General features: G+C 43.5%; 1 protein-coding gene across 2 annotated transcripts in view; it reads left to right on the top strand.

Annotated features, from left to right (window-relative positions):
* COL22A1 (collagen type XXII alpha 1 chain) overlaps positions 1-15,269 on the top strand; it is a 196,440-nt gene that overhangs the window by 87,223 nt on the left and 93,948 nt on the right. For both annotated transcript variants that reach the window (XM_035319306.1, XM_035319307.1), the window contains 4 exons: positions 5,075-5,128; positions 6,691-6,744; positions 8,308-8,361; positions 13,500-13,553. In XM_035319306.1, the coding sequence (XP_035175197.1) occupies positions 5,075-5,128; positions 6,691-6,744; positions 8,308-8,361; positions 13,500-13,553 (216 nt within the window). The remainder of the gene's footprint in view (positions 1-5,074; positions 5,129-6,690; positions 6,745-8,307; positions 8,362-13,499; positions 13,554-15,269) is intronic.

The raw sequence follows: 15,269 nt of genomic DNA, 5'->3' as shown, positions 1-15,269 counted from the left end.
TACACTTCCTCGCAGGTAAAAATACATACAAGATCAAACGTTTTTGCACAAAACTATTGGCCAAGGTAACAACAGGCCACCCCACCTAAAGTATAAAGGTACTTCATCAAAACCAGGAGGTGGTGGCTAAGCCTAAGGAAAGCTGCCTTAAAAGCCATACTCTGTTCCTCTCCTTAGCAGTAGTCTCTTCTGCTTCTTCCCTGGAGTCCTGGTCCTTATTACCTTCCTGTCTTAATCCAGAAGTTTCTTAGGAAAGGAGAAAAAGTTCCCTATAAAAGTTCAGCTGTACATAAAGTAGATGGGATGCAGCAGAAATGCATGGGATAAAGAGTTATGTACAGTTTACATATCACCACCAGAATCTCATTGTGTCGAAGCTGGGAACACGGCCAGCCTGTGAATATACAGAATTATTTTTATCCTTCTCAGTGTGTACAACCACGTTTGGCCTTGGTGCAAGAGATGCAATGAGCTTTTCTTCCCCAGGGCTTAATGCCAGCTGCTGAAGCTGACCCATTTCTCGCAGCGTGATAACTAGATCCTTCAGCCCAGTGCACTTCCAGAGTCGTGTCTGCTTGGCAGCTACTTCACTAGCCTGTACCCTCTGTCTCTGCTATTTCTTTATTACATTTACATGTTGCTTGCAATTTTAAACTGGGAGTTTGAGTGTAGTGACTGTCATTTAGTATTTATTCATACAGTGCCCGACAGAGTGACCCAAGCAGGAAACAAATGAGGCCTTGCTGTAATTCAAGTAAATACTCATAGAATGAAATACCCTTGAAAAATGTATCTACCTGCTAGGTGTGTAACCTCTGTATGCAAACAGTCTGTGTCACTACATGACTCCAGTGCTTGCAGTACCTACCAGCTCTCTCTTGCTCAGCAGTGGCTGCTTCCACAGTGATATCCCATGAGAAGTCCTCTGGCCACTCGAGACCCAATGGAGCTTGCCAGGTGTAGGCCCTTCTGACAAGGACTTTGCCAACGATGAGCTAATCAACATGTTTATTCTCTTGTTAACCTTAGTGGGAAGGTTTGATTAAAGGCTGCTGGCTGCACAGAGCAGAGGATGAAGCTAAACATACGTGGCTAGATTTTCAGTGAATGAGAGAAGGACAGTATGCTCAAGAATTTAAAACGAAACTAAAAAGTACTTGGGAAAATCTGCTGCCTTCCTTTTGAGCCTAATTGCTGGAGTTGTAACCTCCCCAGCAAGAACTCCTCTTGAAAAAAACACCATCATTTCAGGCCCCTGTGATTTCTCCTTCAATCAATATTGTCATTCTCTAATTGCAACTTTCCCTGGCCTTAGCAAGTGGTTTCCAGGAGAGATGAACCGGCTCTTTGCTAAACCAACTGACTTAATTGGGGGAGGGCATGGAGGGAACAGACACCTTTGGGGTACACCAACACTTCCTGAGGTCTTAGCAGCATGGTGAGCCCAACAGTTGGGATCTTACCTAGTTAAAAAATAATTCTGTTGGACAATTGAAAAGAAAAGGTGATTGTTCTGTGATTGTGATGCAGTTCATGAATTGGGTACTAAAAAGAAAAAAGAAAATCACAGAATCACAGAATTACAGAATTTCTAGGTTGGAAGAGACCTCAAGATCATCGAGTCCAACCTCTAACCTAACACTAACAGTCCCCACTAAACCATATCCCTAAGCTCTACATCTAAACGTCTTTTGAAGACTTCCAGGGATGGTGACTCCACCACCTCCCTGGGCAGCCTGTTCCAATGCCTCACAACCCTTTCAGTAAAGAAGCTCTTCCTAACATCTGACCTAAAACTCCCCTGGCGCAACTTTAGCCCATTCCCCCTCGTCCTGTCACCAGGCACGTGGGAGAACAGGCCAACCCCCACCTCGCTACAGCCTCCCTTGAGGTATCTGTAGACAGCGATAAGGTCGCCCCTGAGCCTCCTCTTCTCCAGGCTGAACAAGCCCAGCTCCCTCAGCCGCTCCTCGTAGGACTTGTTCTCCAGGCCCCTCACCAGCTTCGTCGCCCTTCTTTGGACCCGCTCAAGCACCTCGATGTCCTTCTTGTAGCGAGGGGCCCAAAACTGAACACAGTACTCGAGGTACGGCCAAAAAAAAAGAAAAAAAAAAAAAGCTTAGTGAAATAAATTGCCCTGGCAACGGGACTCTGTTCCAGTTAGCTGCGTCCTTTAGTGAGGGTTTTGGCAGCTGGCTGTGAGTTAAGGGTGTAGGTTCTTGGTTGCTTTCCATCCCTGCCTGTCACAGCTCCTCTGGCACTGTATGAAAGCACAATGTCAATGCATTTCTGCTTCCCGCTCTCTTCCACTGCTCACTCCTGTAGGTTATGCACTTTGTGAACGTGCGTGTTTTGACATAGGCAACAGAATCTCAAGCTTTTATTAAGGTTCAAAGAGCAGCTGAACCTACCCTTTTCCTGACGGGCTTTTTTTTGTGGTACACAAAACAGCTTTCCAGGGCTACAGGGGAGTCAGCTGAAGTGGCAGAAGTAGGAGACCTTCCCACTGTATTAGGTGGTGGCATTCAGTGGTGGTTCCCTGGTGGATGTTAAACTTGTCTTGAGAATCTAGGTTGCTTCTTCACCCTTTTCTGGTAAGGCTGGTGGGTACCTGAAGATTGCCACTGCAAACTGATAAAACGCTTGGGCTTTATTTCTAGTGAAGGGTCAGTTCTGTGATGGAGCACCTGGGTCGTGCCACACAGTGCTTCAGCCTATGCAGCAGGAGGGAGGCAGTGGCAGTACAGATGGAGAAAATGTCTTTAGTGAGCTCCTTGGCGTGCTGGGCTTTGCTGGTTCACGTACTCCTTGAGCGTGGTGCATCCCTGAAGCCTCTCTCTCCTGCTTGCTGACCCTGGGGCTGATCAACTTCTCCTGGTATGTATGATCACTAGGTGGAGGAGAGTCTACAGTTCTGTCCTAAAAATGGCCATGCAGTCCCTTTGTTATGAAGGCCAACAGATAGTTCTGGGCTTCACATCTTTTCAAGCAGCTGCTTGGGATCTGTAGAAAACCAAAAGCGTAAAATGGTGATATTTGAACAAAAATCTTTTCCCACTCCTGAGATGCCATTGGCTTAGGTTGCAAATTACTGATTGTGTTTGGGAAGAGGAGCAACCGTGTTTTCAGAGGTCTTTGACACAAAAGTGTATAAGCCCTGAACAACTTGGTCTGAGTTCACTGTTGATGGTGCTTTGCATCAGGAGAAATTTGTTCTTGGCAAGAGCAGTCAGACATTGGAACGGGTTGCCCGGGGAGGTGGTGGAGTCACTGTCCTTGGGGGTGTCCAAGGAAAGGTTGGACGTGGTGCTAAGGGACATGGGTTGGTGGGTGACATTGGTGGTAGGGGGATGGTTGAACCAGATGATCTTAGAGGTCTTTTCCAACCCTAATGATTCAGTGATTCTATGAGTGGAAGGTTGGAGGAGAAACATTATTAGATCCTGTCCAACAGGAATGGCTCGGTGAGCACTGTATGAAATTTATTGTCTGATATCAGAGTTACTTTACTCAGCTATGCTAAAAAATTGCTACTTCTTGAAGAAGAAGAAGAAAAAAGGCAAGACACATTATTTAACCCTATTCCTTTAATTTGCCAAGAAAACATACAAATCATTGTTCTACCTACGCTGCATATTTTGACATGGAACAGCAGTTTCTTCAAGTTATATTGACCTCTTAGAGCAAATAATTCCCTTTAAAATCACATTTGCTATTTGATGGGTTTTCTATCTCATCAGGGAGCCGTTCAAATACAGCAGATCTGATTTGTACCACTAGCTGCTTTGGAAATCCTAGGCCGAGTGCTGCATGAAGGTTCAGTTAGCAAGAAATGTTATTATTAAAGTATTTAATGACTTCAATTTACATATATAGTACAGATACTTTTCAGATACTATCTTTTATTATCCTTTAAGTGCAAAATATACTTCTAAGTGCAAACCATACTTACAAATAAGGCCACATTTTGTCTTTTTTTCTGAAATTGATTGGAACCTTGCCCTAAGAATACATCCATCTAAGTCTATTAGACTATTCATTCATGAAAAAACAATGCAAATAAAACTGAGAATGGTGGGATTTGGCCTGAACTTATCTGAATTGGTAAGTAGTCCATACGTGTTTACAGGTAGCTTAGAAAATTTGAGAGTTGCTGCATATATTTCTAATTTTCATGTGCTTGGCTGAGCCACTTCAATGTTCTTTCAATGTGATCTTTCTGTGTTACAGAAGCAGACAGCGAAAAAGCTCTCAGTGGCTTAGCTGTGCCGTGTGCCATGCCATTTGCCAGCAGTGCTAGTGGCTTTAATGTCCCATGCATGGATGTCCACCATTTCAGGTAGCAGAAATGCTGGTAACCATCTGTTGAAGGACACATGCCAACGTCTCTTGTAAAACCCACCAATGCTGGATCATGGATGCCATCAGCTGAAGCATGAACATGCAGGACAGACATAGGCAGGCTGCTGGATTTTGAACAAATCTGTGTAACAGTGGGCATAATCCTGCTCTTTCACCAAACTCTGGCTGAAATGTGCTATGAATCTTTGAAGAAATTAGCTGTTGACTATGAGAAGCTGTTGACCTACTGATATAGGCAGAAATGGAATGGCTTCCAAAGTGTACCTTTTGGTTTAATGTGAGCAGGTAAAAGGGGAAAAAATGATATATCCCTGGCAGTAGGTTGGCTACTGAAAATTTCAAGTCCCTGTACTTTGAACTGCGGCAATGAGAGTTTGTCAATTTTTTATGCTTGAAATAGTTTTATTTAACAAGGATATGCCTCTAATTTTGTTCTTGGGGAAAAAAAAAAAAAAAAAAAAAAAAAAAAAAAAAAACTTCTGGCTGGTATTTACAAAAAGAAAAAAAAAAATCAGTCAGAGGCGTCAGAGGCAGACAGAAAATTGGAAGTGACCACATTCAAATATGGCCAAGTTGCAGGTGATTGAGCAGCATCTTTTACAACAAGGAGGAAACGTTGGCCTCAACTTCCAAAAGATAACTGTGGCCTCTAAATACACACACATACATATATATTATTTCATACAAGTTACCTTCTGTGTTGTTTTTTTAGGGTGAAGAAGGAGCCCCTGGCTTTCCTGGATTGAAAGGTGATAAAGGAGAAAAAGTAAGTCCAAGCCTTTATTAATTATACTGTGACGAGTGTATAAAGATATTGAGGAAGGCTTATGAAAATAGATCTTCTTAAGTCTTTTGCTTTCCCTCTGTTTTCTTTTTGTGTGTTAGCAAGATGCTAAGAGAAGAAGACTGTGTTGTGCTGTTTGCAAAGTACCCCTTCGCATCTCTAAGCCTGTGCTCGGCCACATTTGACAAATGTGTGGAGATCACAAGGGCAGGAACTTTGTCCAAAGGTTGTAAAACTCTGAAACAGGAGATAAAAGAGGGCTCAAAACTAAGTGTTTCCACGCACAGAAACACCAGCTTTTCTTCAGTATGAGACACGGAAGGAAAAAGATCATCCTGTCCTTTCTTCCACTGAACATAAATAACCTTTGGACTGAGATGGCCTTTTGCTGCTTACTGTTGCAGCCTCTTATAACGCAAACAAACAAACAAACAAATAATCCAGTACCAGGCTTGCTCTATCAGTTAGTATTTACTGTGGGTACTTTTGTCAGAGATGCCTTAAAAGTCATTTCCAGGAGAGATTTCAGCAATTTAGACGCTTCCTTCCTGTTCTAAAACAGCGAATGTTCAGGATTGCAAAAGACAAGAGCCCCCTCCAAGTAATACACAGCAAACCTGTTTGGTTTAATCAGAGCCCATAGTCACCATTTGCAGTGCCTGTGCCTGTTTCTCATTTGAAGCTTTTTTTTTTTTTTTTTCTTTTTTTTTTTTTTCTTTAAATAATCCTCCTAAAAAGAAACTGCTGCAGATCCTAGGAGTAAAAACACTCGGCCAATTCCTCCCCATGTACATGGGCTTTCCCGTTCTGTTTATTCCCTTCCCACTCTCCATTTGTTCTTTAAATCGCCAGCTGCATGCAGCAAAATTTGGCTTTGCCGTGTTTGCTGCAGTCCCTGTTATCTGTGCTGCTGCCAGCCTCAACATATTTAGTCCCATTCATCCTGGTGTGCAGGCAGATTTAAGAAGCAGTGCTTGGTTTTCCTGTTCATTTGTTTTCTACAGCTTTGCACATCCCCAGCTCTGAGACTCACTTCCCTGTAGGTAGGGTAGTTCCTGAGGGCTGCTTCAGTTTTTCGAGGCTTCTTTTCTGTTTGCTTTTAGGCTCATTGCTTATGTTCATTACAGCTGTGCCTAGAGGCTTCTGAGCTTTGGAGTGGATGCTGTACAAGCACGGAGTCAAAAATAAATAAAAAATTAGTATTTAGTTACAAAACAGCAGGTTTTCGAGACAACGGAATGGTGGACAGGCTGAGGAAAGATGATATTAAGATGACTCAATGGTTATGTGTCTCATCCACTGCAGAGCTTTTATATTAATTTACTCTTAAGTGAGTTAAGTGGCCAAGAGTGCCTAGTTCCTCATTAGCAGCTCATCAATTGGCCATAGTGTGTTAATGTTAGCTGCAGCTCCTCCAGAGACTGTAAATAATAAATGTTTGTGTAGAAATGATTCTCCTCATTCCTTATTCTTGTCTTGCTCATGTCCTTGCGCTTGCAAGTGGTGTTAATACCATGCTGATGACAGTCCTGTTGTTGTTACAGGGGTCCCTTGGCTCGCCTGGCCTCCCAGGGAAGGATGGAGCAAAAGGAGAAGCCGTAAGCTTTTTTTGTTGTTGTTCCCCCCTTGTAATCCTTGCCTTTCAGTGCAAGCCAGGCAGTGGAAATCAATCTGTATTGAGTGCAACACATCTTGGGGATTTGTATGGCCATTTTAGGAGCAGCAGAAACAAACGGCAGGAGGTTAATAGCCTCGGCACTCTCCCTCACATGTTCCCAGTGTTGGTGGGCATTGTACGGATTAGCCATCCCCAGAGGCTCCCCGGGGGCAGCTCTATTCCCATTCATTAAGAAGGAAGAGGGGGGAAGCTGTGGCAGCCCGAGGTCTGGGACTCGCTGTGGCTGTGGTGGTTGATAGCTGCAGCTGCAGAGCTCAGCAATTTGGTTTGAGGCTGACCAGGGGAGAGGGCAGGGGGTGCTGGGAGAATCTTGTGCTTCCAGGAGCATCTTGTGCTTCCAGGATCAAAGGGACAGGCATGGGAGAAATATCACAGAATCACAGAATGGCTTGGGTTGGAAGGAACCTTAAAGATCATCTATTTCCAACCCCCCTGCCATGGGCAGGGATGCCACCCACTAGAGCAGGTTGGCCATGGCCCCATCCAGCCTGGTCTTGAACACCTCCAGGGAAAGGGCATCCACAGCTTCTCTGGGCAAACAGGCAGCTTGGCCACAGAAACAAGGACCTGAGCTCTTCTTGTGCACTGCTAAAAGCTAAGGACAAAGAAGGAGGTGCAGGGTTAGGTCAAAGAAGGATGAAGCATACCAAATATTGCCTTTAAAAGAACTACACGGGAGGAATAAAACCACAGATAAATTTTCCAGCATCTTATATAAACATGTTTTAGAGTTTTAATCCTTTTCTCTGTTCAGCCACTGGAGCTCAAACACCATCCCTTTGAATTTTCTTCATCCCAGTGGTTTATTATTCCAAACTCTTTGCCTTCCCTGGCTCCTTTTTGTCTTAGATATCCTTGGGGAAGGAACTTGATCATCCCATTCACTGTCCCTTTGCAGCAGCCATGGTATCTGGAGGAGCTTGGGGAAGGCTTGGAATGCCCCAAAGTAATGGTACACAGCCGAAAAGCTCTTACACCCTGTTTCTGCTTTGTGGCACCTGGATCCTTGACCTGCTCAGGCAGAAGTGTGCAGTATCTCTTCCAGAACTGGTACAACATCATCGCTTCCCACATGGCACAGTCTGTGACCGGACAGTGACTTACTTGTGTTTGCAGAATTTCTTGTAGAATGTGTTTATTGCACCAAGCAAATGCAATATGTTATCTCCAAGGAATCAGCAATTGCAGAATATAGTTGGTGCAAGCTGTTTGCTTCTTAGAGAACTCATTTCTTGCTATTTAGGTGGTTGTGTTTGAAGAGCAGACGAATAACTACTTCGGTTTTCTGTTTGTCTCCTTCTGCTTTTATTTTTGCAAAGAGAGCACAATGCAGACTTTCAGATCTCTGGGTAATGGTACTCAGGACTGTAGATAGTGGAGAGAGCTTCCATTTCTAAAGCTATATATAAAGACTGCTTTGAATTATCTTAGCCTCTGTAGAAAAAATATTAGCATTTACCACTGCTGATGCTGTTACTTACAGGGTGAACCAGGACAGCCAGGAGCATTTGGACTGCCTGGGCCAGCAGGTCCAAAGGTAAGCTTTCAATTTCTTCTTTACATGGGTAGGTGTACCTTTTACACCGAGTTTTTGTATGTGTGGATTGCTTGAATTATTATTTTGTGTTTGTGACTCTTGATATTCTCACTGGTGAATGAAGAAGCTCAAAATGCACACGTCTATCAGGAAGTCTGCTGACATATCAGAAATTAGGCAAGGTATGTAAAGAGATCTTTTATTTGATCACTATATTTAGAGAAGGTGAAAAGAACATGTGTTGGGGCGCATAAACCTTACTTCATGTTTTCAGTGAACCCTCCCAACTCTGACAAAGATGCAGGTGCATCTTCTCATGAGCAATGCTTCATCTTCCTTACAAAGTCTCAGCTCTCCTTGCCTTGTTCCCTGGTTAGTGAGGGGATAAATAGCCATCAGCTAGTTTCAGTCATCCTATAATACACAAAGACAATGGTGCATTAGATTGATGAGTGTTTTTTTCAGGGGCGTCATGCACAGCAAGTTCAGCTCAGCCTATGAAAGATGTGGCAAGGATAACAGATTGATAATCCAAATTTGCTTGACCCAGTTCTGCTCCCATACATGCTAAGGTCTTTGAGCATCACATTTTTCTGGAAGAGCTGTATCTGTTTAACTAAACCTCCTGTTGAGTTTCCTGATGGCTTTGTCCTCAAATAGGAGTTAAATACCTGAATATTTTTCCAGATGTCATCCTGATGGTCACCTAGCTCTGTCTGAGAGGACTCCATAAAGCAGTTTATTTATATAGTTTCTTTTGGGTTTCTCAGCTACAGAGAGGCTCTTTCTCCAAAATATCTTGTTTTCATAGAGGAAAATGTTCATCATTTCCTAAAGTCTCATCAGGAGGCTATCAGAACTAATGGTGTATTTGTGGATTAGTGGAAATACTTGGCAGCCATCCCATGGTTCTCTGCAGGAGCTGTATTGCCTTCAGCAACACGAAGGGGTTGATTGTGGAAGCTGCATGGCAGCATGTTCAGCAGGGGATAAATGACAGCTGTAAAGCAGGGCTGGGCTGAGCTGAGAAGGGGTACTCTGGATATTATTTTGCCCTTCAGTGGAATTAGGAAGTAGATGAAATGAACTGGATTCATCACCTATAAATGCCTGTCAGTTTCATCTCACATATTATACAATAAACAAATACGTATTTTCTTTATGCCCTGCATGTTTTCCGTAGTGGAATTTAAAGCCAGTAAGCTATACAATACCCAGTCTCCTTGTACAGCGAAGCTGCTCACCCTTGCTTTGCAAAGCTTTTACAAACCAAGCTAAATTGAGCACATCTACCTGCAGAAGGGCTTGATCCTGGAAGATGCTCTGTATTTTCCACAAGGATCATCAGGCACACATAGTTCAGCCAAATAATGTGCCAATAATGAATGCAAATTCAGCACTATGAGCTGGGCACGATAGATGCTGATGGAGCTGAACCTAAACACCGCCTGAACAGAGAGTGCCTAATGCTGCTAGAGAAGAGGTGAGCTTGGCTAACCCCATCCTCTAAGCTACAGTGGCTAAATATAAAATGATCATGTGCTGTCACGGTGACTTTTATTTATTTGAATGGATGCACTGGCTATATGCAGTGTCCTTGAGCTGGATTCTGGCCTGAACTATTTTAAGAAACAATCCTGATGTTGTTGTCAGGGCTTTAAAAGTCTAAGATATGAATCAACACTCCTCTGCAAAGCCCAGCCACCTCACTGGTGTGGAACAGGGTGTATAGAGATGCATGGAGCTGGCAGTCAGAAAGGTCATGGCTCCAATTACTGTTGTAATGATTGCTTTTTGCCAGATCGCTTACTTTTATTTAAAATCATCAGCATCAATACAGTGGCTCCAGGCTCTACCCCAGGCTACCTTGCATTTTCTCTGGTTGGTTGGGATGTGGTCCTTTGCAGCTCAAACCATCTTAATTTCCATTAAGCCAGGCAAGCTCAGGTACACTCAGTAGCTGTGTGTACACCCTAGGAAATTCATATGCTTATCTGAGGGCTTTCCAATCTTTTGCCTCAGTGGCAGTTGCCAGCAATTTCTTTCTTTTAAGGAGGTGCCAAGCAGTTTTTACAGACCTCGTTAATTGTGTGATGAAATTTCCAGTAGCACAGAAAAGGGTCCTGCAGACTTCTTGTAATAAAACTTCACTCCCCAGGAGTACCCTAAATAGATGATGAGTCCATTATGGTACATGTATGGGTTACAGGAATTAAATGCCCTCCGTATGTCATTTCTGGCTTTACTGCTTTTGCTGCGCAATGAAGTCTCATGGAGAAATTGTTCCTAGCTCAGTGTTTTCATCATAAAAAATATTTTTCTTCCCCCCCAACTCATCAAGCTTGGTGGGTAAACCCTCAGTGGTGGGTAAACTTCCTCATCCAGGAAGGATGTCTGATCTTGCTGGCTACAAGTGGGTGGAGGCAAAGAAGAGCTCACAGTGTCAGCCTTGCGCCAATCTGAATTGGATCATGTGGTTATAGAAGGTGCTGTGGTAGTTTGCGATGTCAGGAAACATCCATTGCTCAGTGGAGAAGGCTCCCATGTAAATATGTGGGACCTGGCAAGATAGTTTAAATGGAGTAAATTAATCTGGAGGAAAAAAAAAAATATTCCATCACTGTATGGTTTTATAGCAGTTAAAAAAAGCTTGAATGTTTGAGACCAGACCCTTTAGCTTGTACAGTCCTGTAGCAAATACTCAACCTTTTCCTTCCTCCCCCCCCCCCCCCCCCTTTTTTTTTCCTTCTGTATCTTTAATAAAAAGTTAGAGATTTTTTTGTGTGTGTCTGCCATTGCTGTGGAACTGACATAGCTATAGCATTGCTATCTGAACTGACAGATACCTGCACGCGATAGGAAGAGAGAAAAAAAAGAAGGAGGAGACAAAAAATAAGCCTTTGAAATATAAAGTATTAGGTAAGGCTTTCATTTTGACAGATTTCCTAATTCTCATTCACTCCAGCTGTCGAAGGTCTCACACTTCTCAGGTTTACCAGACATGATCTCAGCACAGGCCTTGGGTGGGATCAGTGAGTCTTCCCACCCAGACAAACCCAGTTTCCCTATAACTTTTGCTGCCTGCTATAACCACAGCTTACGCAACAGTCTGAGTTGGGTGTTGAGAATTTGGACAACTCAGGGCAGGCTTCTGTTTCCGTAGGGGTTTTGCCTGGAATTTGATAGTATTATTTTTCTGCAGATTGAGATAAGTGTTTGTCTGCTTCTGTTTCTCTGCTATTAGAGGGCTTGTACAGCTGACACTGCAGAGGTGCTTGATATAGAGATTGACTTTGCTTGTTCCTAAACCCCGATGTTGTTAACCTGTTTGTGAATCTCCCTGTGAGTTTGCAGCATGGTTGGCATCCATTCTTAACCCAGGTTCAACTGTTTTACAGCTGGGCTGATGAGCTGCTCACAAGCTTCGGGGCACGGTTTCATCTGTTTTAAAGAGCAAAGTCCTTTCTGGCAAAGGCAGGGGACGGTTTTGGCAATGCACTGCTTAAAGCGGTAGTGAAACACTCGCCAAGTACAGTCCAGCCAGCCGGCCAGGTCTGTGCCTAACAACTGTTGCAAATGAGATTGTCATTTTGGGCTAAATGCGAGTGTAAACAGCGGTGTGACACGACCAGCCTCCCAGGCACACCAACAGGGACAAAAACGCCCCACTTCTCCTGATTGTTCATTCCAGACGCATCTTGCATTTTTAAACGTCTTATTTTATTAATAGGGAATGTTCATTAAGAAGGAATGTAGAATCATTTAAAAATACAATCCTGGTTTGTTTTGAAGCCCTATCCACTTTGGCAACCTAATACAGGCATTAACCAGATGGTAGAGGGAAAAAGAGGGAAAGTGAGATAAGAAACAAAATAATCAGAAAGGCAAGTGATATAAGAGGCATACACAACTCCCAGGGCCACTTTGTCAGGCCCAGGCTGCCACCATAGGGTTGCACTGAGGGCTGATCCTGTTCAGCTGAGGATCCAGACAATTTGTGGGGTTGTAAGGCACATAAACACAAAGACAGCCTTTCATATTGCTATAACCAGCTGAAAGACTGCTGAAATGTCTCTGATCCTCGTGCATTTGTGTTGCTTATGATGAAAGTGTGGTCTTTTATGCCTGATACGTATTTGGGGCACATCGAATCATAGAACAGCCTAAGCTGGAAGGGACCTTGAAAGATCATCAGGTTGCGAGAAAAGGGAGCCAAGATGAGGTTATCTAGCACCTCTTGAAAACCTCCAGTGATGGGGAGTCTATCACATCCATTGGCAGGTTGTTGCAGTGATTGATTTCATTGTAAACAATTTATTTTGTACTTAGAGGCAAGACCTCTCCTGGTGCAGCTTGTACACAATTGCCCCTCGTCTTTCCCCATGTGGCTCCTTGTGAAAAGAGAGCCTCCATCCTCTTCGTAGCCACCCTTTAAGTACACGATTACCGTGATGAGGTCCCCTCTGAGCCTTCTCTGCTCCAGGGTTAAAAGACAACTCCTTCAGTCTTCCTCACAGGCCAGTTTCTCCAGACCTTTGATCATCTCCATGGTCTTATTTTGGACCCCTCTAGTCTGTGTGCATCGTTTTTGCATTGTAGGGACCAGAACTGGACACAGTGCTCCATATGCACCCTGACAAGCACTGATCATGAGAGGGGCATGATCACGTCCCTAACTCTGCTAGTAATGCCTCTGTGGATGCAGCCCAGGACCCGATTTGTCTTTGTTTGCTAGCTTTCATACAGTTCTTGCTTGCACACTCTTCCACCCTGCCCAGGTCTCTGTAAAATGGCTCTCCCTTCTGACCTGTCCACCTCATCAGCCAGTTTACTGTTTTCATCTCTGAAACAACCCATAGAGGAATTTACGTGTGACAGGTTGCCTTTGTAAAGCAAGGCTGAAAGCAGAGGAGTAAAACCTGTGAGTGCTGGGGACAAAATCAAACATTGGGGTGTCACTTTGGGTAAGTAGCTGGAAAGTCAGACACTGCTCCATGTATTAGTGCTGAGACTATTAAGAAGCCTCAACAGCCCACTGTGAGCCAAGGAATACAAGTTACATTTCTGAATAACTCATTTCTTTTGTCTTTTATGTGAAACAGTTTCCATTGTTTTACTGTCTCTCTATTCTTTGCCAGGGATCCGAGGGAAAACAGGGTTCTCCAGGCATTAAAGGCTACGTAGGAGCACCGGTAAGTTATGATTCTTATTACATTTTTGACATTCTGGAAACTTTATCATTTTTTTTCTCAGTTTGTTCTGCCCACTTCTTTTTTATTTTATTTTATTTTATTTTATTTTGAATTAAGCGATATAATGTATATCTGACTATTTACCCGTGCTCTGTCCAAACAGTGACATTTTCTTGACTTCATTGAGTTTCTTGGGACTTCTTTAAATGAGAGCAGACCTGTACCTACTACAGAGCTGTCAGTAGAAATTACTTGATTACCAAGGTAACAGCTGGGGATTTTGTGATGCTCCCACTGTAATGCAATTGCTTTGGTCTGTGTTGATGCACCATTTATATGGTGCTTGAAAACTTCATCATAACACCGAGCAAAACCTCCAGCTCTCAGTGAGTTTCCAATCATATTTTTAAAACTGTCAGGAAACAGCACTTTGGGCTCAGGGGACAGACCTGCCTTGAATGAACAGATAGCAATAACAAAATAAATCACATGCTGTCAAGTTAGCATCTCTGTCTTGTGGTCTCACCTTGGTAATTACAGAGGCAGCCTTAAAGCTGGTGTTGCAAAGGCTGATTGGATTTGCTGGGGTTTAATGACCCGGCTGTACATCGGTGTGCTTTAGTGGCATACCAGACGTGCTCATGCACCAAAAGGTCTCCCTGTGCCAGCCAAGGTCTTGCTTTACAACTCACTACAGAGAGACCCAATGCATTCAAAACAGCACAGGTACTTTTGTCCAGGTGTGTGCTGTCTGCCTGCATGGTCTAATGTTGAATTGTATTTGTCCTGAAGAAGATGAAATGAATAGAGGGGTGGCATTACCTGCCCATGCCCTAGATCCTTGCAATACTAATGAGAGAAGTGGACAAGAAGATGAGAATGCTTCCTTCCTGCTCCTTGAGTCACCTTTCTGTGTGAATAGCAAAGTGCCCACCTGTGGTGCACTGTTACCAAAGGTGTCCAGTCCATGTCTATCATCAGACTGACATTTAGCTTGGGCTGCTGGGCAGGAACAAGGCTGTAATCATCCACTTGGTGTATACGAGGGCCCCATGGTTATTAGTACATTAAAGGAGTCAAATTTTAAACCTCTTCACCTCTGCTTTTTGGAAGCAGTGGGGTTATTGCTTTGCATTTTGGAAGCTGTGCAGGCTCATTTTAGGTCGTTAGAGATGGACAAGGCTGTGGAGAGTTTGTTCACAGTCAACCATGGCATGAAAGCTGATGTCCTTAACAATTATTTATGTCATCCTATGGACCAAATAAGTCCAGACATGTAGTTCTCAATAGTTCGGAGTTAAGTCTTCAGCACAGTGTAAAGTAAACTAAAGTTTAAATATAAATGTATTATAAAAGTGTTTCAAACTTCAGCAGTTTTGGAGAGATCACTACTAACTGAGCATATTTATCTGCCTGTGGCCATTAGTCGATTGCTCAGTTGGTACAATAAAGGTAAAACACAATGTGCTTCCTGTGCTGAGGGGGTCAAATCCATTCCTCCCCATTTTGTCGATTGCCTGTGTTAGCATTACTGTCCTTCATCAAACTGAGCTCCAGCAAATAGTTCTGGTGTACCTGGGAGAAGATGAATTTTGCTGTCCAGATGAACTCTAGCACTGGTTTCACAGAGCAAAAATGCACTTGGGCCTCCAGGACAGGGATTATTTAACATTTGCCAATTCTCAGAGGTACCTGCTGTCTGTCTAGCTACTTCGT

The sequence above is a fragment of the Oxyura jamaicensis genome, chromosome 2 (genome assembly GCF_011077185.1).
Source record: "Oxyura jamaicensis isolate SHBP4307 breed ruddy duck chromosome 2, BPBGC_Ojam_1.0, whole genome shotgun sequence".
Taxonomy (NCBI): Eukaryota; Metazoa; Chordata; class Aves; order Anseriformes; family Anatidae; genus Oxyura; species Oxyura jamaicensis.
Note: the sequence above shows the minus strand (reverse complement) of the source record. Positions and strands in the feature narration are given on the sequence as shown.